The sequence below is a fragment of the Solanum pennellii genome, chromosome 3 (assembly GCF_001406875.1).
Source record: "Solanum pennellii chromosome 3, SPENNV200".
Taxonomy (NCBI): domain Eukaryota; kingdom Viridiplantae; phylum Streptophyta; class Magnoliopsida; order Solanales; family Solanaceae; genus Solanum; species Solanum pennellii.
In genome coordinates, this window is record NC_028639.1 from 2,772,986 (window position 1) to 2,799,280 (window position 26,295).

The following is a 26,295-nucleotide window of genomic DNA, read 5'->3' on the forward strand; positions in this document are numbered from 1 at the left end:
AGTATAAGAAGTTTGACTTAAATTAAATAATCTAGAATAATATAATACTCCTATTATGTAACGATATAAGTAAAAAAAGAAATTAATTAAAAATAAAAATAGATCAAATAGATTTTTATTTAGTACTATTTGTATTATTTTACTACTTTGACTTATTTACGGAATTGTCCTGTAGTATACTATCTTTTTAACTTTTAGTAGTATTTGTATTATTTTACTTTTTAATAGTTTGTGTATGAGATTTTTTGATATTATACAGTAAGTCGGAGCATAATCGGCGGACATACTAGAAATAGTAAATGGAATCGCCGTTGCTCTCCGGCGTCGACAATCAGCAGCAGCTCATTGGAGTTGACGGCGACTATCGACCCATTAATGGACTGAAAGAATGGAGGGCTGTATTCTGGATCGAGACAGTGAAGTTATGGGAGATTGGAGGTCCAATTGCTTTCAATATTCTTTGTCAGTATGGGATCTACTCAATTACCGTAGCTTTTTGTGGTCATCTTGGTGCTGTTCAGCTCTCTGCCGTTTCTGTTGCTCTAAATGTCGTTGGAACTTTCTCTTTCGGCTTCATGGTTTGTATTCTCTGTTGCTCTGGGAGTTTTGCTAGTGAAAATACTACCTAATGTTTTGCTTTTTTACAAATTTTGTGTTGGAATTGTATTTGTTGTACTGAATATTTAGAATTTGGATGTAGTATTCAAATATGCTCTAAGAATAGTAATATACTAGCTATTATCATCTGAAATTTTCATATCGCCGAACATTGATATTCAAATAAAATTTTGTGTAGTTGGGCATGGGGAGTGCTCTGGAGACGCTGTGTGGACAGGCATTTGGTGCTGGGCAAATACATATGCTTGGGATTTACACACAACGGTCTATGGTTATTCTATTGTTTAGTACATTGTTTTTGTTGCCAATTTATATTTTTGCAACTCCACTACTTAAGCTTTTAGGCCAAGAACATGATATGGCTGTTCTTGCTGGGAAATTTGCCCTGTTTTCAATCCCTGAGTTGTTTTCACTGGCGGTTGGTATTCCCACCTCGAAATTTCTTCAAGCACAGAGTAAAGTTGGTGTGCTGGCTTGTATTGGTTTTGTGGTTCTTTTACTCCATGCCTTTCTGCTATGGTTGTTCTTATATGTGTTCAACTTGGGTATAAATGGGGCTGCGTTAGTCTTTAATATAACAGGTTGGGCCAATGCCATAGCTCAATTTGTATACGTGGTAGTTTGGTGTAAGGATGGATGGACGGGATGGTCTTTGTCAGCATTGAATGAGATTTGGGCATTTGTTAGACTCTCGGTTGCCTCGGCTGTTATGTTATGCCTTGAAATCTGGTACATGATGAGTATTATTGTTCTCACCGGACAACTCAAGGATGCAGTTATTGCTGTTGGATCCCTCTCTATTTGGTGAGTTTTGCGTCTTTCTTTTTCTTTTCTTTTATAATGGTAGTGTCCAGCCAACTTGCATGCAACTCACCTGTTGTCTTCTCATTAGCACATGTATCAAGTGCTCTGTCTAACAAGGCTTAGCGAGATAACAAAATTCATTTTGTATTTGGTTATCATTGTTCTTTTTCATTTGTAATTGACAATTTTAGGACAGGATAATTAGCTGGACCTACATCTTTATCAAGATTTAGTTTACTTAAAGTACTGAATTCTAAGCTGGAATGTGTAATTGATTGAATTTGTCAATTAGATTATCATGTACAAAGTTTGCGGTTTTGTGCATAGCTTTTGATGAGATGAAAAGCTCCTTTATCATGAATCAATCGAACCTTTTTGTCTTTCTGTTTTGTGTTTCAGCATGAATATTGATGGATGGGAAGCAATGTTGTTCATAGGAATCAATGCTGCCATAAGGTAATAAATCTAAATTCTTGTAGAAAAATGTACTCTATTTGTTTTTGAGTTTGTTTTAATGCATCATTGCTCTCTCAGCGTACGAGTCTCAAATGAGCTTGGGTTAGGGCGTCCCAGGGCAACCAAATATAGTGTATATATCGCAGTGTTTCAATCACTCATCATTGGGATATTCTGCATGATATCAGTACTAGCAGTAAGAAATCATCTGGCCATTCTTTACACAAACAGCAAGGATTTGCAACGAGCCGTTGCTGACCTTGCTTGGCTTCTCGGAATAACCATGGTTCTTAACAGTGTTCAGCCTGTAATATCAGGTGTTGCTTTTATTCCATTTTTACTGTTTCTATGTTTAAAAGTGCGTTCCTCTTTGTAGTCCTTATTGTGGCAAGTAATGTTTTGCAGGTGTTGCTATTGGAGGTGGATGGCAAGGTTTAGTTGCATATATCAATTTGGGATCTTACTATGTTTTTGGTATTCCTCTAGGATATACGCTTGGTTCTGTCTCTAACTTTGGCGTCGTGGTAAATAAACTTCCATTTTGAAAGTTACAATTTTTAATTTCACTCCACATTTGGAGGCATCTTCTATAGGAAACTCTTCCTTTTAGTATCTCATACTTTTTAATTGTCTTGCAGGGTCTATGGGGAGGAATGATTGCAGGACTTGCTTTGCAGACACTACTTCTCTCATTTGTACTCTATAGAATCGATTGGAATAAAGAGGTAAGTGAAACATTTTGGTTACAATTAAAATTATCCGTTCCTCTTTCTTTGAAAATTACAGACGAAGCAATACTAGTTAAATTCTTAGTTTGTTACAGATTTTGTTGAACCTTCCCTTCCCTTCCCTTTCAATATGATTAAGTCATGTGTAATAATAAGAAAATGAAACGCAGGTTGAGCAGTCTGCAGAGCGCCTACGCAAGTGGGGAGGTCAAGACTTTGAGTCTGAGAAAACTCTTATTTCAGAGCCTACGAAGGACTTACCATAAGAGTAACATTTTGTGGTGATATCAAATGATGATTTTTGGATAGGATCTATGTGTTGTAAATGACGTGGAGCCTAAATCCATGTTAGATGCCACGGTGGATGACAGCTAGGCCGAAGGGGAAATTATTAGTTGTACACGGGTAAAATATGAATAAAAAAGGTTAATTGATTTTGTTGGTGACCAGGCTAAAGATACTCTTAACATCGTGAGTTAGGGGTACTATTAGTTTTAATAGTAACGTAGCTGCGATTTAGAACGGTAGGCTAAGATGTTTGTCTCGTTGTGTTTGTAACATTACATTTAAATATGATGTTAATTTCACACCTTTGTTGCTCCTATTTTCTTTCCTGTTGCAGAAAACTACTCTTTATCTTCTTTTTTTTTTCTTCTTTTAACACATTATGATAAAGAGGTTTAGACATGATTTCAAAGTGTATATTTACAACCAAAACATAAAAATTATGTGAAGGACTGAGACAACAATTATAATCACTCTTATCTAAAGAAAAACAACTCGAAATTTGTATTTTTGGCAACTCTAAAATCTAAATTGAGCTTTTGTTTCAATTCTGAGACATAAACCAAGTGTTATGAAGACACTTTTGAATAGTGTACACAACGATGAGTCCGATTGAATTTTTTTATTCAATTGAGAAGTAATGAGAAAGGTGTTATTACTTAGCTAACTAAAATTAGTTATAACAAATATAGTTAGGGTCTGTTAGATTAGTTAGTTAATATTTTAAGTTTTATATAAAGTAGTGTTTTAGTTAATTTTCAGTAGTTTTTTGTATTCCTCTCTAATGAAATAGAAGTGAAGATATTCTCTTCCAAATCCTTCTTCTTCTTCTTCTTCTTCTTCTTCTTCTTCTTCATCTTGCTCTTCTTCATCTTGTTCAATTGTTTCTACAAGAAGGATCTAACAAAATATTGCAAAAATGTAATAAACATGAAATATACGCAAAAAATAAACTAACCTTATTAACCTGAGAAACGGTCAAATATTGTTTGTCATTCGGCAATAATATGAATAAAAAATAATCTCTCCGTTCAGAAATGTTTGTCATGTTACGCTTATCGAAAATTAATTTGACTAATTTTTAAAGGTAAATTAGATCACATTAATTCGATATATTAAACAAAAAAATTAGATATGCTAAAACTATATGAAAAGTACTATAAATTACAATTTTTTCATATTAATATGATGAAAAAATGCANTTTGAGTACTGCAGACACTTCTGGAGTTGTATTGATTTCCATTCAACTTACAGGTGCTGAAAATTATTCCGTATGGAGCAGATCGATGAGAATAGCCATACTTGGAAGAAACAAGTTGGGGCTAATCGATGGAAAGTGTAGGAAGGATGGATTTGGTCCTAATTTGAGTGATTTGTGGGAGAGATGCAATGCAATTGTCCTTTCATGGATCATGAATTGTGTTTCAAAGGAATTATTGGGTGGAATTGTTTACTCTACAGATGCATGTTCTGTTTGGTGAGATCTTAAGGAGAGATTTGATAAGACGGATGGATCAAGGATCTTTCAACTACATAGAGAAATTGTCACATTGGTACAGGGTACGAGTACTATCGCAGAGTATTTCACAAAATTGAGATTGTGCTGGGCAGAATTTGATTGCATTGCGCCTTTTCCTGGTTGTAATTGCACAGAATCGAGAGGTTTTGTAGAATTTATGAAGCAGCAGAAGTTGTTACAATTTTTACTGGGTCTTAATGAGACTTATGAGCAGGCTCGAAGTCAGATCTTGATGCTAGTTCCTCTTCCTTCTGTTAATCAAGCCTATTCAATGATGATTGAAAGAGAAAGCCAACGAGTCATAGCAAACTCAGCTAGGAATGTTAATAATCTGGAGATAGCAGCTCTTATGACTGCTCGTCAAGTTCCTAACAAGTTTAAAAGGGACTGGAATGCTCAGTGTGATCATTGCAAGATGATGGGTCATACTAAAGCCAATTGCTATAGGTTAATTGGATATCCTTCCAACTTCAGATTCAAGAAGAAAGTTGGACAGCAAAATGATTCTTATGAGAAGGAAGGAGAAAATCGAAGTCATGCTCACAATGTAAGGGATGAGGAAAGTCGATCACACAATGATGGATCACAAGCTCGAGCAGCTCATGTGAATTTTCGTAATGATCAAGGTTACAATAACTATCCTAGAACTGATAATCTTCATGCTGATTGGAATAGATCACACATTCCTTCACAACAACACCTACAGATGATGCAACAATATGATAAATCATCACATCTCAATCAGTCTAATCTGGGACAGCACAAGGCTGATGATGTACCAGAACCTTCCTCCTCAAATATGTGCAGATTATCTGATTCGAACATGGGAGGTAATTTTTCTAAAGCATTTGCTTCCTATGCATGTAATGATGATAAAGAATGGATAATAGACACAGGTGCATCCAACCATATGATATCTCATAAAGAGATGTTGAATTTTAGGAAGCCTGTTACTGACTATAACAAACAAGTACATTTGCCAAATGGAGGGATCGTAGAGGTATCACATATTGGTAGTTGTGAATTGATGGATGGAAGATCTGTGAAAAATGTTTTATACATTCGAGATTTTAGATATAATCTGCTTTCAGTATCTCAGATCACTAAGGAACTACAATGCTCAGTTCATTTTTTTCCTGATTATTGTGTGTTCCAGGACCTCTCAAGTGGGAAGGTACTGGAGATTGGTGAAGAAAAGAATGGCCTCTATATGATGAGTCACAGAGGGAGAGGTGTTGATTGCTCACCAAAAGGAATGGTTGCTTCCAAGAATAAGCTGGACATCCTTCTTTGGCATAGAAGGATGGGTCATGCATCTGTAGGAACTATGAGTCATTCTTTTAATATTGATCCTAATGAATGCAAAAGGATTTTAGACAAATGTGATGTGTGTCCATTAGCTCGACAAACCAGATTACCCTTTCCTAATAGTGAGAATAGATCTTCTTGTATTTTTGATTTGTTGCACTTGGATGTATGGGGACCATTTCATGTTCCTACTTTTGATGGTTATAGAATGTTTCTGACTATTGTGGATGACCATTCTCGTATGACTTGGATATTTTTGCTGAAATTAAAGAGTGATGTGGTGGTAGTGTTAAGAAATTTTTTTCAGCTAATCAGTACACAATTTGGAAAAAGGGTCAAAGTATTGAGATCAGATAATGGCACTGAATTTGTCAATTCTAATTGTCATGCTTTGTTTACATCTCTTGGTATTGTACATCAGAAAACATGTGTTTACACACCACAACAAAATGGGGTGGTGGAGAGGAAACACAGATATATTCTAGAACTAGCCAGGGCTATCAGATTTCAGGGTTCTATACCTATTATATACTGGGGTCATTGTGTGCTTGGGGCTGTGTATATGATGAATAGATTGCCATCTATAGCTCTCAACAACAAGTCTCCTTTTGAAGTGTTTCATGGTGTTAAAGGGTCCTTAACACACCTCAGAACAATAGGTTGTTTATGTTATGCTAAGTGTTTACCACCTGGAGATAAGTTTGAAGCCAAAGCTGTTCCTGCAGTACATATGGGTTACTCTGAAGTTACAAAAGGCTATGTGTTATATAACATAGCCACTCATAATTTTTTCATATCTAGAGATGTTAGTTTTAGGGAGGATTCATTTCCTTTCCAGAATACATCTCCATCTCCTACTGTTTTCTTGGACATATCTCCTACTGAAGATTCTCCTATTAATGACTCACCATTGTCTCCTCCACATGATGTTCTTGATAGGCCTGACATTGTTCCTAATATTGAGGTTGATGATGTTGATATTTCTACTATGCCTGCTGGTGTTAACTCTATGCCTTTGAGACAGTCACATAGAGTTAGGAAACAACCTACATGGATGACTGATTTTGTCACATATGCTGCCTCTACTTCATTACATCATCCTTTATCACATTGTTTGCATTATGCCAATTTATCCTCACAATATCAGTCCTATTTGTGTGCTTTCTCTAGCATCACTGAGCCTAAATCTTACAAGGAGGCATGTTCAGATCCTAGATGGATTTCAGCTATGAAAGAAGAGATTCAAGCACTTGAGGCAAATAAGACATGGCTTATAGTACCTTTACCTTCTCACAAGAAACCTATTGGTTGTAAATGGGTTTACAAGATCAAGTTTAAGGCTGATGGTACAGTGGAGAGATATAAGGCCAGATTAGTTGCCAAAGGTTACAATCAGAGGGAGGGTCTTGATTATCAAGATACATTCTCACCTGTTGTGAAGATGGTCACAGTAAGAAGTGTTTTATCAATTGCTGCAGGATCTCATTGGCATATACATCAGATGGATGTGTATAATGCTTTTTTACAAGGTGACTTACATGAAGAAGTGTACATGTCTTTGCCTGAGGGTTTTTCTAGCCAGGGGGAGACTTCAGGAATGGTGTGTAGGCTAGTAAAATCATTGTATGGATTGAAACAGGCAAGTAGACAATGGAATGTAAAATTGACTGATGCATTAGTTGATCTTGGTTTTAATCAGAGCAGTCTAGACCATTCATTGTTCATAAAGAAGCATCATACACAAATAATAGTGATCTTGGTGTATGTAGATGATATGTTGATAGCTGGAAATGATTTGGTGTTAATAGAGCACACCAAACAAGAGTTACATGCTAGATTCAAGATTAAGGATCTTGGAATTTTGAGATATTTCCTTGGCATAGAATTCAGCAGATCAGAAAAGGGCATACTGATGAACCAAAGAAAATATGCTTTAGAATTGATAGAGGAGATGGGATTGACTGCAGCTAAACCATCTTGGACACCACTGGACATCAATTTGAAGTTAACAAATACATTGCTAGATGAAGCCATGAATGTTACAGATGATCAAGTATTGGCAGACAAGGGTCCATACCAAAGATTAATTGAAAGATTGTTATATTTGACACTAACTAGGCCTGACATTGGATTTGCAGTACAAACCTTAAGTCAGTTCTGCAATGTCCAAAGAAATCACACATGGAAGCAGCTCTTAAAGTAGTTAGATACATAAAAAGAGAACCTGCAATGGGAGTGTTGATGAGCAGCAAGAAAGACAGAGAATTAATAGCCTTCTGTGATGCAGATTGGGCAGCATGTCCAAATACAAGAAGATCAGTGACAGGGTTCTTAATCAAACATGGAGAGTCTTTGATTTCTTGGAAGTCAAAGAAACAAACAACAGTATCAAGAAGTTCAGCTGAATCAGAGTATAGAAGCATGGCTTCTACTGTATCAGAATTAGTCTGGATCATTGCATTATACAAAGAATTAGGAGAAGAAATACATCTACCTGTAAAGCTTTTCTGTGATAGCAAAGCAGCCTTACAGATAGCAGCTAATCCAGTCTACCACGAAAGAACAAAGCACATTGAAGTCGACTGCCATTTCATCAGAGAAAAGATACAAATGGGGTTGATTCAAACACTATATATAAGGACACAAGAACAGCAAGCAGACATTATGACAAAGGGGTTGGCAAGAGCACAACATGAGCATTTGGTTTCCAAGCTGGGAGTTTTGAATGTATTCACACCTACCAGCTTGAGGGGGAGTAATGAGAAAGGTGTTATTACTTAGCTAACTAAAATTAGTTATAACAAATATAGTTAGGGTCTGTTAGATTAGTTAGTTAATATTTTAAGTTTTATATAAAGTAGTGTTTTAGTTAATTTTCAGTAGTTTTTTGTATTCCTCTCTAATGAAATAGAAGTGAAGATATTCTCTTCCAAATCCTTCTTCTTCTTCTTCTTCTTCTTCTTCTTCTTCATCTTGCTCTTCTTCATCTTGTTCAATTGTTTCTACAAGAAGGATCTAACAAAATATTGCAAAAATGTAATAAACATGAAATATACGCAAAAAATAAACTAACCTTATTAACCTGAGAAACGGTCAAATATTGTTTGTCATTCGGCAATAATATGAATAAAAAATAATCTCTCCGTTCAGAAATGTTTGTCATGTTACGCTTATCGAAAATTAATTTGACTAATTTTTAAAGGTAAATTAGATCACATTAATTCGATATATTAAACAAAAAAATTAGATATGCTAAAACTATATGAAAAGTACTATAAATTACAATTTTTTCATATTAATATGATGAAAAAATGCATCTTAAAATATTAGTCAAAATTTTTATAGTTTAACTCTAAAAATAGAAATAATGACAAACAATACCGGACGGAGAGAATAATAATGAATAATAAATTAAATGTTCGAATTTCTTTCGAATATTTTTCGTGGGAAGCAACCTTTTTTTTTGTTGGAATTGGGAAGCAACTTTGGGTACGCGTAAAAATACTAAATAGGTATTTGATCAGGTAATTTCATATAGTGAGATGAAATATCATTTGTACATGCTATTTTACGTTGACATTATCTCAAGATATTTTAAATTCTCTAAAAGTCACGATTTGAGATTTTTTTTCAAATACAAAAATCGATCCAAAAAGTACATATTTTGTAAAAATAACACATTTAATTTAACTAAATCTACTAGCCATTTATTTCATCTATAAATAAAATTTACAGTTCATATCATTACTTTTTAAATCGTTTATATCTGGTATAACGATTATTTTCGCTAAAATTTATTTTTATTTCAAATCAATTCTTAATTTACCAAATTTATTATTTTTTATTAAATTCATTACCACTTCATTCAAATCAATGTTTAAAGTGAATAAGACTAATCACTGTGGCATTAATTGAAAAAATAATTTTGTTAGCTACTTGTAACGTGAACACTATAACTTGTGCTTAATTGAATTAAGGTTTAATTAATAAATGTTATGTTTTTCAAAAGAGTTTTGTGATAATGTATTATGTGATTTTATAAGCTTTTATTTATTTAATAAGATTGTACACATTGAAATAATTTTAATAGTTTTATAACTATTGCATTTTTATATTTATGAAAAAATACCATATGAAAGTCTAAAATACATATCTAAATAAAATTTCAATTTCATATGACGTGATCAAACAATCTTTTATAAAAGTATTTGTAATAAATAAATATAAATCAAAACAAATGAAATATATAATAACTTAAAAATAAAGTATGTCTTAATACACATGGAAAAACCATAAAAGTCAGACAAAAATTTCTTCATAAACCAATTTTTAGTTTCGTACTTTTTAACTTGTAATGCAAAATGCATGTGAACTTAAAATAAAATTTATGTCTTTTAATATGTAAAGGCCTCAAAAATCAACGATTTTTTTTTCATTCGTCAGCTGATGTAATGATTCGAGTATTATTCATATAATAATGTAAAATGAAAAAATCATCCAAAAATATTTCTCAAAACAGTCTGTCTGGATTAGGGACGTGCATTATTTGGATTAAATTAAAAAATCAAACTAAATCAAATTAATTCTAATTTCGATTGGTTTTTTGGATTTTTGATCTGGTTTTAAATTTATAATTTACTTTGTTTGGTTTTTTGGTTTGTTTCGGATTTAGAAAAATGATAATCGAAAAATCTGTGTGTGTAACTACTTTTGCCCCTTTTTAGTTATTTTCATTATGATTTAGTTTATTTTCTTATGTTTATAATTGATATACTTTTAAGTATTATATTTTACGTTTTACTTTTGATTTATATTAAAAAGTATATTTACGAAATTCAATATATATATATATATATATAAAAAAAATTAAATTGTCAATATAACTTACCAAATCGAAAAACACAAACCAAAAAAAGAAAAATCAAACCAAATCAAATTTATTTTGGTTCGAATTAGGTTACACTTCTTCAAAATAAAAAACCGAAAATTCCAATCGAATAGTATAAAACCAAATCGAAAAGCCGAATTCACACCCCTAATCTGGACAAACAATGAAGTTCATTGTGTAACACACAATTATTATTTTTTTAAAAAGGTAGCAATAATTGATAGAAAAAAGAAAAAGAAATAAACAATAAACTAAGGACATACACAAATTAAAGCAGCAATAATAATAACAAAACAACAATAATTGATAGAACAACATATAACAAAAAATAAACCAAAGACAGCCACACAGAAACAACAAAAAATGATTAAAAACAGCAAAATAACAATAATTAAAATATAAACAATAGCAAATATTTTCTAATTGAAAATCTTGTTCACATATTGTAACGTATTCATCAAAACTCAAAAGAATATGAATAAGAAAACTTTTTTTTTTATGTTTGTAGCTACACGCTAAATTGTTATACTCTAGATAATGTATTTTTGTGTTTAAATAATACATAGAAAATAGAGTTTCATTTGTATCTCAAAAAATATTGAGTTTATTAATAATTGTATTTAATATAATCAAAAAAAAAATTATTCAACTAAATCTTATATTTATTTTAGCAATAATTTATGGAAAAATGACCTAAATACGCATTTTATTTAACATAATTTTTAAAATTTTCTACAATTTAAAAAAAATTCAAAAATTTTATCTCGAATACATCACTCTCCTCTTGTTGATACATCCTATATATTTTCCTCTTCTGATACTTCAATCACCTATCTATATGAATGTCTATTGATATATCCTAAAGTCTAGTGATATATATATATCTAAATATCCTATCCCCTGTTTAATACATCTCATTTCGGATACATTCTTCACCTATGTATCCGGATGTCTGCTGATGTATCCAAAATCCATAACTTGTAATTTGAAAAAAAAAAGAAATAATTTGAGTAGCTCTTATGTAATTTATACTTCTTCTTTCTCAATTAATGTGACACTTTTTATTTTTCGAGAGTCAAACAGTTTGAGTTCGACGAAAAATTTACGCATAGAATCTTCAAATTTTTTGAAATGAAATTCATATATTTGTAAATTACGTAAAAAGAAATACTATAAATCACAATACTTGATAATTCAAAATGTTTAAAATATCTATGAAAAAACTTACGATTAAAGATCGACTTGTTTGAATCTCGAAATCTGAAAAGATGTCACATTAAATATGAGACGAAAGGATACTATTTAACAATAAACATTATATATATACTACATACTATTTTATAATTAGCACGACACACACGTCTGTACATAGGCTAAACTAATGGAGTATATTAGTATACATAATTCAAACTTGTGAAATTTTTCGTACTACTTGTGTTATTTTACTTTTAAACTTTGTCTACTTTTATTGAGAGATGATGAAAACATAAACAATATAATTAGAACGGAGAAATGTTATTTGTCCACCCATATATATATATACTAGTAGGGGAAAATGGAAGCGATGGTGGTCTCCGCCGATCACCACCACCAGCTCATCGGCAATGACGGCGATTATCGACCCGTTAATGGCCTGAAACAATGGTGGATCATATTTTGGATTGAGACAGTGAAGCTATGGAAGATTGGAGGCCCAATTGCTTTCAATATTCTTTGCCAATACGGAATTTACTCAATTACCGTTGCTTTTTGTGGTCATTTAGGTGCTCTTCAGCTCTCTGCTATTTCTATTGCTCAAAATGTCATTGGAACTTTCTCTTTCGGCTTCATGGTTCGTTCCTGTTCTCTCTTGCTTCGACATGAAATTTACATTTTTTGTTTATTACTTTTTGCCTCTCTTAGTTTAAATGTAAATTACTTTTGTTTATTATATATATTTTTTTATTTGTCTAATTTTATATCGAATAAGAAAATAGTGTAAAATAAGTAAACATTGCTTAAAGAGTGCATTAAACGTGTTTTAGGGTGTGTTTGGTATGAGGAAAACATTTTCATCCCTACCCTTAGACCTGCTCCTCCACCCCTTACTAGCCTCGACCCCCAAAAAAGAAATATTTATGTTAATTTTTAAAAAATATTTTGAACTTTCATATTTCATTTTTTTCACCTCTAATCTCGACCCTCAACCCACCTACCCACCCTCTACCAGCCCCCTCAACCCCTCCAAACAAAAATTTAAGTTTGTTTTTAAAAAATATTTTCAATCTTAAAATTTTATTTTTTTACCCTACCCCTCTCCCACCCCCTCTCCTCAACCCCGAAAAAAATTTAAGTTTTTTTTTTTTACTTTTGTGATAGAATAAAATTAAATGAAGCATTTTTCAATATTTTTCATCTAAAAAAAGATTAAAATATTTTCTCCATGTTGATTCTTAAGTAAAGTACTATTTACTCATGAAAATATGGGTAAACTAGTATTTTAGCCAACTCATTTGTTACCCAATTCATTTTTACCCATATCAAATATGGACATATTGAATTATTATCCATTTTATGTTGACCCATTTTCAACCAACCCAAATTTGATTCAACCCGTCCATTTGCAACCACTAAATATGACTAATGTTTCAACTTTTAAAAAGTAGCAAACTTAAATAACTTGCATGATACATGCAATCAAATGTTTGGTATAAAAGGTAAATGTTTTCCTAGATAATATTGGAAAAATAAGTTGATTTTAACTTATTTTCTCATGTTTGATTGGTGAGTGAAAAATATTTTTAATTATTTAGTTGGTGAATGAAAAATATTTTCTAGAAAATATCTTCTATTTTTTGCTAGAAAGTAGAAAATATTTTTTTGGAAAATAGACTCTAACCCGAGAATGAACTCGGATACTTGAACTAGAACATGACCCCGACGATCGATCCAGGATCCAACACTAAGATGTGATCCAGGACCTGACCTCGACTCTCGACTGCGTCCCAATAATTGAACTAGGATCCGACCAAGGATTTTACCTCGACCCCGATCTGCCACCGACATTAACAATAGTTTTGGTCCTTAACCCCGACTCCTGCCAAACATCCACATCCGACCGCAAGGATTGATTCAAGATCTGATCTCGACACCCTACCTAGGATTCGACCCCAATTTTGGACTTGACACTGAACTTCTGAACCCATTCGGCATGGGATTCAACTTTCGAATCAAGACCCGATCCAAGATCGAATTTTAAACCGGGACCTAATTTTTAAATCAAGACTTAACCTAGAAACTCGATGGAGGACATAATTTCCATATAGAGACCCAACCCGACACCCGACTCGGGACTCAATTTCGACACTTGATGTGGGACCCAACTTTCAAATTAAGATCTAACCTCGACTCTCGATCTATGACCCAACCTCGACGTCCGAACTTGGATCTGAACTCCACCACCCTGACAATCAATTCGGAACCCGAACCTGACATCCGACCTGGAGCCAACCTCAACTCTTGACCTAAGACTCGCCTTTCGAACTGAGACTCGATACCCACACCCATCATGGGACCTGACTCTGACTGAAACCTGATTTCTGAATCGAGACATGACCCCGAGATTATATCAGGGACTCGAATTCTGAACCAAAATGCTACCTCAATATATGACCTCAACATTGACCCTAACTATCTCTTTACGACTCGAACCTGATATATAACGTGGGACCCGACCTTGACTACGACTCTGACACCCAACTCAAAAACTCCAACCTGACACTTGACTCAAGACTCGACCTAGATGTATGATCTAGGATTAGACCTCAAATCCTGACCTGGGACTCGACACCCAAAACGGGATCTAATCCGATTTGAGACTCCATTTGAGGCCAAAATTCAAGAATCATGAGTTTGGTTCCAAATTTGTATTGGAAATCAATACGCAAAACTTGACTTAGGGAGGAAAGTTGAGGTGTGCGGTTGAAAATGAGTTGTACAATGTTTTCCTTATTATTATATTTTTTGGAGGTGAATCATTTTTCTTAAATTTGAAGAAAATAAGTTGATTTGATTAACATTTAAGTCCTCTAACTCAACCAAACATGAGAAAATTAGAAAATATTTTCTACCAAACACAAAAGAGTAGTAATATCTAAGGTATATTATGTTATAGATTGTATACGAGCTACTACATATTATTATTATTAATATTCTTTTCACTTTATTGGAAACTTTTGAAGTTGGAGTTGAACATAGAATTGTGTTTGATTAAGTTTTTGCAAACAATTTTTTGAAGTTGTATTTGAAAATTTTCACTATCAAATACTTAATTTTCAAATAAAGAGAAATTTGTTGTAAAATTTGTACAGTTGGGCATGGGGAGTGCTCTGGAGACACTGTGTGGACAGGCATTTGGTGCTGGGCAAATACATATGCTTGGAATTTACACACAACGGTCGATGGTTATTCTATTGTTCAGTACATTACTTCTATTACCAATTTATATATTTGCAACTCCGTTACTTAAACTTTTTGGCCAAGAACATGAAATGACTGTTATTGCTGGGAAATTTGCTCTGTTGTCAATCCCTGAGTTATTTTCACTGGCAGTTGCTGTTCCGGCCTCGAAATTTCTGCAATCACAGAGTAAAGTTGGTGTGCTGGCTTGTATTGGTTTTCTGGTTCTTTTACTCCATGCCTTTCTGCTATGGTTGTTCATATATGTATTCAACTTGGGCATAAACGGGGCAGCGTTAGTCTATAATATTACAGGTTGGGCCAATGCAATAGCTCAATTTGTGTACGTGATAGTTTGGTGTAAAGATGGATGGACGGGATGGTCTTTGTCGGCATTGAATGAGATTTGGGCATTTGTTAGACTCTCGATCGCCTCAGCTGTTATGTTATGCCTTGAAACCTGGTACATGATGAGTATTATTGTCCTCACCGGACATCTCAAGGATGCGGTTATTGCTGTTGGATCCCTCTCTATTTGGTGAGTTTTTAACTTTTTATTGTCAGCCTAAATTGTCATGTGCATAGATGATATTAAATGTCTTCAGCTCCTTCATCAAGCATGTATCGGTTCTTCTTTTTTTTGTCTTTCAGCATGAATATTGATGGATGGGAAGTAATGTTGTTCATTGGAATCAATGCTGCCATAAGGTAATTTAAGTCTAAATTCTTGTAGAAAAATGTACTTCATATGTTTCGGAGTTTGTTTTAATGCATTTTCTCTGTCTCAGTGTTCGCGTCTCAAATGAGCTTGGGCAAGGGCATCCCAGGGCTACGAAATATAGTGTATATATCACAATGTTCCAATCACTCCTCATTGGTATACTCTGCATGATATTAGTACTGGTAGTAAGAAATCATCTATCCATTCTTTTCACAAATAGCAAGGATCTGCAACGAGCCGTTGCTGACCTTGCTTGGCTTCTCGGAATAACCATGGTTCTTAATAGTGTTCAGCCTGTAATATCAGGTCTTGCTTTTATTTCATTTTTACTATTTCTATGGTTAAAAATGTGTATTTAACCCTTGTTAACATTGTTTTGCAGGTGTTGCTATTGGAGGTGGATGGCAAAGTTCAGTGGCTTATATCAATTTGGGATGTTACTACATTTTTGGTATTCCTCTTGGATGTACGCTTGGTTATGTCGCTAACTTTGACGTCGTGGTAAAAATAACACTTTGTTTTAATATCTCACAATGCAACTTTTTTTTACTTAAAAATTTATGACAGAAACTTTTGCCTAGCACAGGGTCTATGGGGAGGAATGATAGCAGGACTTGCCTTGCAAACACTGATACTTTCATTTGTAATCTATAGAATTGATTGGAACAAAGAGGTAACTGAAATGATATTTTGTTTTTATGTTCATTGCAAAACAGTATGTAGTAATAAATAAGAAAATTTAAATATGCAGGTTGAGCAATCGGCAGAGCGCCTACGCCGGTGGGGTGGTCAAAACTTAGAAGCTGAAAAAACTCTTAATTCAGATCCTGCGAAGGACTTATTACACTTGCCGCCATAACAATAACATTTTGCGTATTGACATTAGAGGGGAAATTATTGTAAATCACAGACAATTTGATCCTACAATTGAATAGCCTTTTAAGAAAAGATTGTATTAACATCTTTTATATTTTATCCTTTAACGGGTCGTTTGATTGAAAATAAGTATTCAGGATAAATTATCATGGGATTAGCTATCCTGGGATAACTTATCTCATAAGTATGATATAAATGGTTGGATAAGTTATCTCAAACATGGCAACCAAACAAGAAACAGAAACTTTATCCCATCAATAGTAATTTTCTTACCTCATCATTATTTATTTTTATCCTCTCACACCAAACGATCCTGATTGTCCATTATTTAAACACCATTTCTCAATTGAATTTCTTCCTTCTCTCTTAAAACATTCTTTGGTACTGAATTTTCTTTCTATTTAATTTAAATTCTAGCTTTTTGTTTGGTATTTGAAAAACTTATTAAATCATAGAGAATATATTTATATCGAATGAAATATTTTTAAGGATAATATTTAACATGGAGCAAACTTTGCTGAATTCCATATCATTAGGACTAAACTATTTAAAATACATATGAATATTTTATCGTATTTTTGTTTATTGCACATTTTCAAACTCTACAAAATAAGTATAAAAATTTCATATATTTTTTTAAAATATCTTCTATTTTATTCAGAACTGATTTTAATGATTAAATATTTAAAATAAGTCAATCGAAATTGACTTCATTATCATCACATATGAAATGAAAAAAAAAAACAGTACTTCAAAACAACCAAACCAAAGTAAAGAAGACGCGGAGCATTTTTCGCCACCGATTATATTTATAAAAATAAATTATTTTGACATATTTTTGTTTCCTTTTTTGTACTATTAACTTCCATCTTTGTTACGTTTAACACTTTAATGCTGAATATGACATATAATACAAGCAAAACGCGGAGAATCGTAACGTCCAAGTAATGGAAACGCCATTTCTGCATGACTTCTCCAGCTACCACCACCAGCTTATTGGGCACGACGGTGATTACCGACCGGTTAAAGACCTGAAAGAATGGTGGATTGTATTCTGGATCGAGACAGTGAAGCTATGGGAGATTGGAGGCCCAATTGCTTTCAATGTCCTTTGTCAATACGGGACCTACTCCATTACCGTTGCTTTTTGTGGTCATCTTGGTGCTGTTGAGCTCTCTGCTATTTCTGTTGCTCAAAACGTTATTGGTACTTTCTCTTTTGGCTTCATGGTTCGTATTCTCATATTATATCTGCTCGATCCAACCTTCATTGTTGATTATATAAATTAGAAATTAAAATGCTCACAACAATTTCCGGTGAACTTTCCGGCAATAATGATTTTCTAAGATGTAGCGCATAATTGAATGAGTGTGTGTTATACGAAACAAAGTAAAGTCTCTATGGTTCATAATTTATTCAACTTGAGTTAATATTTGAGAAAATTTAGCAATTCTCTTTCGCCTTCATGGATCGTATTCTCTGTTTTTCCTTTGCTACTGATTATTCTGTAATTCTAGTTTCTTATTTGGGAATTTGTTGTAAAATTTGTGTAGTTGGGCATGGGGAGTGCGCTGGAGACACTGTGTGGACAGGCATTTGGTGCTGGGCAAATACATATGCTTGGGATTTACACACAGCGGTCGATGGTTATTCTGTTGTTCAGTACATTCCTTCTGTTGCCAATGTATATTTTTGCAACTCCACTACTTAAGCTTTTAGGCCAAGAACATGAAATGGCTGTTCTTGCTGGGAAATTTGCCCTGTTGTCAATTCCCGAGTTGTATTCACTGGCGGTCACTATTCCCACTTCAAAATTTTTGCAAGCCCAAAGTAAAGTTCGTGTGGTGGCTTGGATTGGTTTTGTGGATCTCTTACTCCATGCTCTTCTGCTATGGCTGTTCATATATGTATTCAAGTTGGGTACAGATGGGGCTGCATTAGCATTTAATATTACAGGCTGGGCGGACGCAATAGCTCAATTTATTTACGTGGTTGGTTGGTGTAAGGATGCATGGACGGGATGGTCTTTATCGGCATTAAATGAGATTTGGGCATTTGTTAGACTCTCAGTTGCTTCAGCTGTCATGTTATGCCTTGAAATGTGGTACATGATGAGTATTATTATACTCACTGGACATCTCAAGGATGCAGTTATTGCTGTTGGATCCCTCTCTATTTGGTGAGTTTGTGTCGTTTTTCTCTTTTCTTTTATAATGGCAGTGTAAAGCCAACTTGTGTGTAGATCGCCTGTTTAACCAATGTGCCGAGAACTCTGTCTAACAAGACTTAGACAGATGGGTAAAAGTTCATTTTTGCATTTGTTTATCGACATTAACCTCTCAATGCTTAAGCCCATTCAAATAAATTTGCACACTCACTGACAGTGAAGCATCAACTTTTATCAACAGGCACTTCATTTAGAGCATAGAAAGAATTCTAAGTTTAACTGTCTTGTGCTAAGTTTGTGGCTTAGTGTATAGATTTTGAATAAGATGAAAATGTTGTACTCCTTTTATTAAACATGCATCAATCTTTTTATTCTCTTTTTTTTCGTCTTTCAGTATGAATGTTGATGGATGGGAAGAGATGGTGTTTATTGGAATCAATGCTGCCATAAGGTAATTAAGTCTAACAGCTTGTGGAAAAATGTACTACATTTACTTTTGGGGTTTGTTTTAATGCATTGCTCTCTCTCAGTGTTCGAGTCTCTAATGAGCTTGGGCTAGGTCATCCCAGGGCTACCAAATATAGTGTATATATCACAGTGTTTCAGTCACTCCTCATTGGGATACTCTGCATGATAATTGTACTGGCCGTAAAAAATCATCTAGCTATTTTTTTCACAAACAGCAAGGATTTGCAACAAGCCGTTGCAGATCTTGCTTGGCTTCTTGGAATAACCATGCTTCTTAACAGTGTTCAACCTGTAATATCAGGTATTGCTTTTATTTCAACTTCACTGTTTCTATCGTTAGAAGTGTGCTCGTCTTTGTAGTCCTTATTGTGGCAAATATATTGTTTTACAGGTGTTGCTATAGGAGGTGGATGGCAAGGTTTAGTGGCCTATATCAATTTAGGATCCTACTATGTTTTTGGTATTCCTCTGGGATATTTGCTTGGTTATGTGGCTGACTATGGAGTCGTGGTAAATAAACTCTCGTTCCGATAGTTACATATGACAAGTAGATCAAATTTTAATCTCACTCGGCATTTATAAGCATCTTTTTATAGGAAACACCTTGTTTTAGCATCTCATAACTTTTTGAACCTAAAATAATTATGATAGAAATTTAACATATCCCAATTATGAATTTATCTTGCAGGGACTATGGGCAGGAATGATAGCAGGACTTGCTTTGCAGACACTGCTACTCTCATTTGTACTCTATAGAATTGATTGGAATAAAGAGGTAAGTTAAACAGTTGATGATTTTATCTAACTAAACTCCAAAAAGATTGTGCTTGATAATGTTTACTTCATTCTTGGTTGGTATTAGATGCACGTCCTCTGTAAAATGATTATCTCGTAGAGTGTGATGACGTAAGAATTTTGTTTGAAAGTCACTGCACAGAGGGTGAATTTTCTATTTCTCCTCTTCTATTTGAAAGAAGTTGCAGATGAAGCAATACTAGTTGCACTTATTTTGTTGCAGATTGTGTTTCGGTATGATGAAGTCTATCATGTGTAATAATAGAAAAAATGAAATGCAGGTTGAGCAATCGGCAGAGCGCCTACGCAAGTGGGGAGGTCAAGACTTTGAAGCTGAGGAAAGTCTTATTCCGGAGCCTACGAAAGCCTTACCATAAGAGTGAGAATTTGCAGTGACTTCAGAGGATGAAGAGTCTCTATCTTTGTTTTTTTGTTAACCAGTTAATAACAACTAGACCAGGCTAGTATATACTCTAACATTGTGACTTGTGAGTTGGGGCTATTAGTTTTAATAGGAATGTAGCTGCAATTTAGAACATTAGGCTAATATGTTTGTTTGTTTTGCTCTTTCTCCATCCTCACACTTTTGATTCGCAAACTCCATTTTTCAAATATAAAATTGTTTCAACTAAGAGATATCCTTTCAAACACTTGTGTCATTCTTTTGGGGCAATGAATTAGGGGTAAACCTTCCCCTTTCTTATACATTCGGTGTAATTCCACGTGTAGAGTTTTAGAGGGTTTAATATATAAATTAGCTTTTTTCTATATTGTGAAGGTAAGAAATTGGTTTTCTATAGCTCGAGTGATTACAGGAACAAATAAGTCGTTCTGACAATAATCACGAATGTAAAGCAATTACTAAGAATCGAATATAAATTGTCTAGTTTTGGCTAATGTCTAGCTAAATTTTAGGTTGGCTTAATTTGGTAGTCTAAACCATCTTACTTCTTAGATGTTGATGTATGCACTCTCATATATGCGTGTGAGAAGGAAGAAAAATAAAATAGTTTTCAAGGGGAGGATTGGCGCGTCGCGGAGAGAGGATCCAAAAATTTGTTGCGCCAAAATTGCACGTGCAAATGCACGTGGTCGTTCAAGTATTAAAGTGACTCTTTAATAAGAGCCGCATATCGTACCCACAAAAACTTACGCTTAGAATCACTCAATATCTCTAACGTTCAGAACACAAGTGTATTCAAGATTTCAAAAGTAATTTAGTTTCTAATTCTAAAGTTGTAAGGAACAATGTAACAAACACGATTCAATTTCAAGGGTTAATAAAACAGTGATTGAGTAAAGTCCAGGGCTGCAACTTTTATCAGGAATCATACAATCAATATCATTTATACGGGTAATTATCAACTATCGAATCAATGAATCACAAGGTTGAATGTATTATCACGGTCTCCCGACCTCTAATCGCCTACGATAAATAACACTCTAACTACATCGTTGAGCGGGGATAGGATGAATTAAATATCGAGCATTACGATTTCTTCCTGTATAGTGACTCAAGCATGGTTATTAGATATATTCCTATCCTAGATACAAATTAACCATAGTTATTTAGAGTTAATCATGCTCCTTATGTCTCACGTCCTATCCTCTTAGTCCTCTCTTGAGTTCAATTTGGACAATGTATTTATTTCAATGGTGATGAGAAATGGTGAAAACGTTCTCCCAAGTCGCCGTTCTTTAAAACCCAGAAAAAGAGTGCTTAATAAAATAAAATATTTAACTACTTAAATCGAAGCTTAACTTAAATTACGAGCATTTTTAGATAAGGATATTTTCAACTATTAAATTGCCACATAAAAATTCGTATAAAAGATGAAAAAGAGGAATAATTAATAACTAAAATAAGTAAGGGCCCGTTTGGATGGGCTTAATAAAAGCAGCTTTAAAAAAGTACTTTTGAAAGTGCTGAAACTTATTTTTAAAATAAGCAGTTATGCGTTTGGATAAAAGTACTGAAGTTAAAAAAAAGTTGTTGATGTGTTTGGCAAATAAGTGCTGATAAACAACTTTTTAAATCAAAATGTCTGAAATACCCTTATAAGCTGTTAACATAATAAAAGTTAATTAATTTATATTTTACAGCTATAAATAACTATATTTTGCTATCATTCACATACTTCTTTCTCATCACAAATTATTTATAAGAGGAATATAAACTTATTATAGATTTTAAAGATATATAATTTGAATAGATCAAAGAACGATTTAAGATTTTATTGTTTCATCCATAAGTAATAATAATTGTTTATCATTCACATATTTCTTTATTATCACAAATTATTTATAAGAGGAATATAAATTTTTATTTTAGTTATATGTGCAACTTATTTTACATTTTAATAATATATAATTTGAATAGATCACTTGAAAGATTTAAGATTTTTCTTATTTTCATTTATTAGTAATTGTAATTGTCTATCATCCACATGTGAAAAGGGAAAAATGGAAGAAAGAGATGTTAGGGTTATGTAGGTAATTTGGAGATTGTATAAAAATATTAAGGGCAAAAAGGTAAAAATGTGGTGAACTTAAAACAGCTTATAAGCTAAAAAAAAAAAAGCACCCCTACCCTAGCTTTTAACTTTTGGCTTAAAATAAGTTTTTTTAACTTAAAATAAGTTATTTTAAGTATTGCCAAACAGCTAAATAAGTCAAAAACCAGCTTTTAAGTCAGTTTGACCAGCTTTTAAGCTGAGCCAAACAGGCTCTAAATCTTAGTCGGTTGGAATTGGTAAAGGATTTGTTTTCTTTGACGCTAAGTCACCTTCCGAAAATCTATATAAACCTAAAAAAAGACTTCCTTTAGTTCGCAATTTTTTCTCCGTTAGCAATTTCAATCTGCTCTAGGGTTCCTGCTGCTCGTAATCGCAATTTCAAATCCGATCATGTTTGCCTGATTCTGAAGAACCAGTGGTTGATTCAATCGCCGTCTTGAACCATCGGCGTTTTCGTGGTTGTTCGTTCGTTCGTTCGTTCGTCCGTCCGGATTTGAAACCCTAGCTGCAAGTGCCGATTTGAAGCCTGTTGAAGATTCTTTGATTTAGCTTGTTTAGTGTTGTTTTGGTACAAATTTGCTCTCTGTTTTGTATTCAATATTTGATTAGATCTGTTACTGTGTTGTATATTTGATAGAATTGTTATTCAGTAATGGCAATTTATTTCAAGTATAAAAGTTCAAAGCATTGTGATTCTATTCCGATTGTCCATCCATTTATCTCTGTTTGGGATTTGAAATTAAAAATATTTGAATCGAAGCGTTATGGTAGGGGTAAGGATTTCGATCTTCTTATTACCAATTCACAAAGTAACGAACAATATGTTGATGAAAAGGCTTTGATTGCTAAAAATACTAGCGTTTTGATTCGTCGTGTTCCTGGGCCACCTCTCTTGCCCATAGTAATTCCATCTCTTACTGAATCAAAGCAAGTGTATGAAGAGGAGAGTCATGAGTCTGTTCGTTGTCTAGATTTTGAATGTGATGATTTTGGGGATGATGTATATGCAATTCCAATAATATTGCCTGTTCAATCAAGTAATAGCAAACATGATGAGGACACTAAGATCAAGAGTTCAATTGCTACACCAGCCATTGAACACTTCTCTAATGGCTATGGTTTTGGTCGAGGTGAAATGGAATGGAAAAAACCACCTATTGGATACGTGTGTCATCGATGCGATGTGCCTGGACATTATATTCAGCACTGCCCTACAAATGGTGACCCCAGGTATGACAGAGTTGGAGTTTTGAAGCATAATGAGGCTGGTGTATCTTCTAAGGGTGTTGAAGGTTTGTCGTCTGCATCCTCTTCTTCAACGGAGAGTTCCTTTAGAGATATACCACGAGAGTTGTATTGCCCATTGTGTAAAGAATTGATGAAAGATGCAGTTATAGCAAGCAAATGTTGTTTCAGTAGTTTTTGTGACAAATGCATTAGGAATCATATTGTGTGTAACTCTAGTTGTGTTTGTGGGGCTAGAAATGTAGTTGTTGATGCGCTCTTGCCTAATCTCACTCTAAGGAGAACAGTAAACAGAATGTTGTCGGAGTCCAGTAACAGTAGTTCAGAGCATGGGGTTAGTGATCCTCTTCCTCGAGTTCAAGATCTGGTGAAGGTGACCACAAAGACTTCAGGGGAGTCTGTCGATGAGTTACAGCAGAAGAAAAGGAAGAAACCATGTGATGTTGATGTTGTAAACATGAACTGGGGAGTTGCTGCTTATTATCCTGCACATACCACAGGCAAACCATTTCGGGGACAGTGTGATGAGACTGGAAAAGCAGGTTTGAAAAGGAAGCGCGAGATGAGCATTGATCAGTTTCCTAGTGTAGTTAGTTGTTGAAGGATGAAAATATTTCACATTTTGTAATGTTTTCGAATTCAAACACTGTTTATGAATACATCAGAATTAATTTCTTCTGGTCTCTAAACTTGAAGTTAACAGAGTACTAATTCATATCATTTATTAATCAGACATAATTGATTAGTCAATTTGACACTTATTCAGTTCTATGGCTTGTTTACATTCTTGAACTCACGAACATATAATAGAAATTAAAGCTATTATACTTTCTGTTTTAATGTAACGCGCGAATTTATTAATTTCATTCGTAAAAAGGATGATATGTTATATATTAATATTATGCATCAATATCAGTAGATAAATCATTAGGTGTTGGCTAAAACATTAGAGTACCTTTTACTATCCAATATACATAATGGTCTCCAATAGCTTCCAATGCTAACATATGTGGAACGTCCATATATAATGTTCTTTTCTTGTGGCCTTTATAGATAAATTTTATTACATTCATGGAGTCAAGATCATCGATGTAGTTAAATTGTGATTAAATTCTTTAACCATATAATAAGAGGCTATAAAATAAGCATATCTTTAATGAAAAGAAGCCGCAAATTTAGGTAGAAAGAAGAGCGAGTGTCCTCATAGCAAAGAGCAACTAAATAGATGGCCACAATTTTGAGTGCATCTTTTTGACCAACTGAACCATTGACAAAGCCTAGTCGGTCCCCACAGGTAACGAATAAAAAGAGAACCAAAATATATAAACAATAACATAAGAGAATCAAAATTCCATTACACTTCCATCAAATATAACAAGTGTTGACACAGTTTGTAACAAACCTCCTACAAAACATTGACTAACAAAAATCATAAGCTTAAATTTTCTAGGCAGCAGCCTTTTGCTTCTTTGGTACACGATAGGCACCAACAACACAAGCGTGGTCTCTTTCAAATGGTTCAAGAGTAACCTGCTCCACTGGTTTAAATTGCTCCGCTTGTAGCTTCTTCACTTCCTGAGCAAATACAGCTTCAGCTGGTACTGTTGAATCAATACAGTTTGCCTGGAAAAATACAGGGGAGCCATGTAAACAACACAGAGAGAAGAAAGAGCTAAAACCCCAACGGCTGTATACCCGAGCTAAAATTAATGCTTCCAACAATATCTTTGCATCAGCTAAACAATTATAGAGCAGTGGGTACAAACCTTGATTGAGATAACAAAGTGACCTCCAGCTTTCAAGAAATATGATGCATTCAGAGCTAAAATTCTTGCCTGTGAACAACAAAATTTATTTAAACAGTGCAATATGATTCATACACAATATACTACTGTACTGCCGGACAACAATGAAATGAACTCCAAGAGAGCCACAGACAAACTCTCTCCTGTTTTAGAATAAAATATCTGCACAGCACTTGACTAGCCACAAAGACTACATATTCAAAGTAACTCTTTTCATAATATGGAAAGTAAATAGGTTTAAGAAGAAAAGATAATATTAGGTGATGTTTAAAAAAGAACTTAGGATCAGAAAAGGTCTTGCAAAAGAAAAACTAAAATATTGTACTGTTTCATCTAATTCAAATAGAAACAAAAGATCCATGGAAAGAAAATTGGAGAACAAAGAAAGTAATTAAAGTTGGAAGCTAAAATTTCAAAATTCAAATAAATAAGACAGCATCAGTAACTCGGTTTAACATCATCCATGAAGTCTTGAAGGGGAATCCGAGTAAATCATCATCTGCTTATCAGTTCAATGTAGAACCAAAAGGAAAAGAAATCGCATTGACAGAGAAGCATTTTCAAAAGGTTTGAACTTATCAGAAAACATGAAGATAAATTAAGTTCAAGAAAACATAAAAATAAACATCAAAAAATTGGGGGGGGGGGGGTTTGGGCT

The 26,295-nt window shown here is 33.8% G+C and overlaps 5 protein-coding genes and 1 non-coding gene across 7 annotated transcripts in view; 4 read left to right on the forward strand and 2 right to left on the reverse strand.

Annotated features, from left to right (window-relative positions):
- The first annotated feature begins 299 nt into the window (after window positions 1–299).
- LOC107012175 (protein DETOXIFICATION 35-like) lies at window positions 300–3,210 on the forward strand. Its single transcript, XM_015211943.2, has 7 exons — window positions 300–578; window positions 797–1,422; window positions 1,822–1,878; window positions 1,957–2,195; window positions 2,284–2,402; window positions 2,517–2,603; window positions 2,777–3,210. Exons 1-7 carry the CDS (start codon window positions 300–302, stop codon window positions 2,870–2,872), a joined length of 1,503 nt encoding a protein of 500 aa, XP_015067429.1. The 3' UTR covers window positions 2,873–3,210.
- Window positions 3,211–12,162: 8,952 nt separating this feature from the next.
- Window positions 12,163–16,765, forward strand: LOC107013098 (protein DETOXIFICATION 35-like). The gene is made up of 7 exons (XM_015213086.2): window positions 12,163–12,438; window positions 14,957–15,582; window positions 15,696–15,752; window positions 15,833–16,071; window positions 16,148–16,266; window positions 16,352–16,438; window positions 16,517–16,765. The coding sequence occupies exons 1-7, from the start codon at window positions 12,163–12,165 to the stop codon at window positions 16,622–16,624; spliced, it is 1,512 nt and encodes a 503-aa protein (XP_015068572.1). The 3' UTR covers window positions 16,625–16,765.
- Window positions 16,766–17,499: 734 nt separating this feature from the next.
- On the forward strand, window positions 17,500–20,703 carry LOC107013772 (protein DETOXIFICATION 35-like). Of its 2 annotated transcripts, none has more exons than XM_015213650.2 (7): window positions 17,500–17,870; window positions 18,195–18,820; window positions 19,203–19,259; window positions 19,339–19,577; window positions 19,668–19,786; window positions 19,965–20,051; window positions 20,353–20,703. In XM_015213650.2, the coding sequence occupies exons 1-7, from the start codon at window positions 17,589–17,591 to the stop codon at window positions 20,446–20,448; spliced, it is 1,506 nt and encodes a 501-aa protein (XP_015069136.1). In that variant the 5' UTR covers window positions 17,500–17,588; the 3' UTR covers window positions 20,449–20,703. The 2 variants fall into 2 exon arrangements, with proteins under 2 accessions (XP_015069136.1, XP_027771264.1); XM_027915463.1 differs by having other exon boundaries at window positions 17,582–17,847.
- A 2,104-nt stretch (window positions 20,704–22,807) lies between these two features.
- LOC107013099 (E3 ubiquitin ligase PARAQUAT TOLERANCE 3-like) lies at window positions 22,808–24,565 on the forward strand. The gene has a single exon (XM_015213087.2). The coding sequence runs from the start codon at window positions 23,240–23,242 to the stop codon at window positions 24,431–24,433; it is 1,194 nt and encodes a 397-aa protein (XP_015068573.1). The 5' UTR covers window positions 22,808–23,239; the 3' UTR covers window positions 24,434–24,565.
- A 562-nt stretch (window positions 24,566–25,127) lies between these two features.
- The window catches only part of LOC107015129 (probable mediator of RNA polymerase II transcription subunit 36b), a 3,318-nt gene continuing 2,150 nt past the window's right edge, over window positions 25,128–26,295 (reverse strand). The window contains exons 6-7 of the mRNA XM_015215308.2: window positions 25,599–25,667; window positions 25,128–25,455 (exon numbers count right to left, since the gene is read on the reverse strand). Coding sequence (XP_015070794.1) covers window positions 25,279–25,455; window positions 25,599–25,667 — 246 coding nt within the window. The 3' untranslated portion in view covers window positions 25,128–25,278. The remainder of the gene's footprint in view (window positions 25,456–25,598; window positions 25,668–26,295) is intronic.
- On the reverse strand, window positions 26,072–26,142 carry LOC114076624. The gene has a single exon (XR_003577680.1). It is a non-coding gene; the product is annotated as a small nucleolar RNA snoR60 (small nucleolar RNA).

Excerpts from the sequence above, each read along its gene's own strand:
- LOC107013099 (XM_015213087.2), top strand. The coding sequence starts at position 23,240 with ATGGCAATTTATTTCAAGTATAAAAGTTCAAAGCATTGTGATTCTATT.
- LOC107013098 (XM_015213086.2), top strand. The coding sequence starts at position 12,163 with ATGGAAGCGATGGTGGTCTCCGCCGATCACCACCACCAGCTCATCGGC. Across the intron at positions 16,072-16,147 it reads TGTTCAGCCTGTAATATCAG|GTGTTGCTATTGGAGGTGGA; the intron begins GTCTTGCTTTTA and ends ATTGTTTTGCAG. Across the intron at positions 16,267-16,351 it reads TCGCTAACTTTGACGTCGTG|GGTCTATGGGGAGGAATGAT; the intron begins GTAAAAATAACA and ends TGCCTAGCACAG.
- LOC107012175 (XM_015211943.2), top strand. The coding sequence starts at position 300 with ATGGAATCGCCGTTGCTCTCCGGCGTCGACAATCAGCAGCAGCTCATT. Across the intron at positions 1,879-1,956 it reads GGAATCAATGCTGCCATAAG|CGTACGAGTCTCAAATGAGC; the intron begins GTAATAAATCTA and ends TTGCTCTCTCAG. Across the intron at positions 2,604-2,776 it reads GAATCGATTGGAATAAAGAG|GTTGAGCAGTCTGCAGAGCG; the intron begins GTAAGTGAAACA and ends AATGAAACGCAG.
- LOC107013772 (XM_015213650.2), top strand. The coding sequence starts at position 17,589 with ATGGAAACGCCATTTCTGCATGACTTCTCCAGCTACCACCACCAGCTT. Across the intron at positions 17,871-18,194 it reads CTTTCTCTTTTGGCTTCATG|TTGGGCATGGGGAGTGCGCT; the intron begins GTTCGTATTCTC and ends AAATTTGTGTAG. Across the intron at positions 18,821-19,202 it reads GTTGGATCCCTCTCTATTTG|TATGAATGTTGATGGATGGG; the intron begins GTGAGTTTGTGT and ends TTCGTCTTTCAG.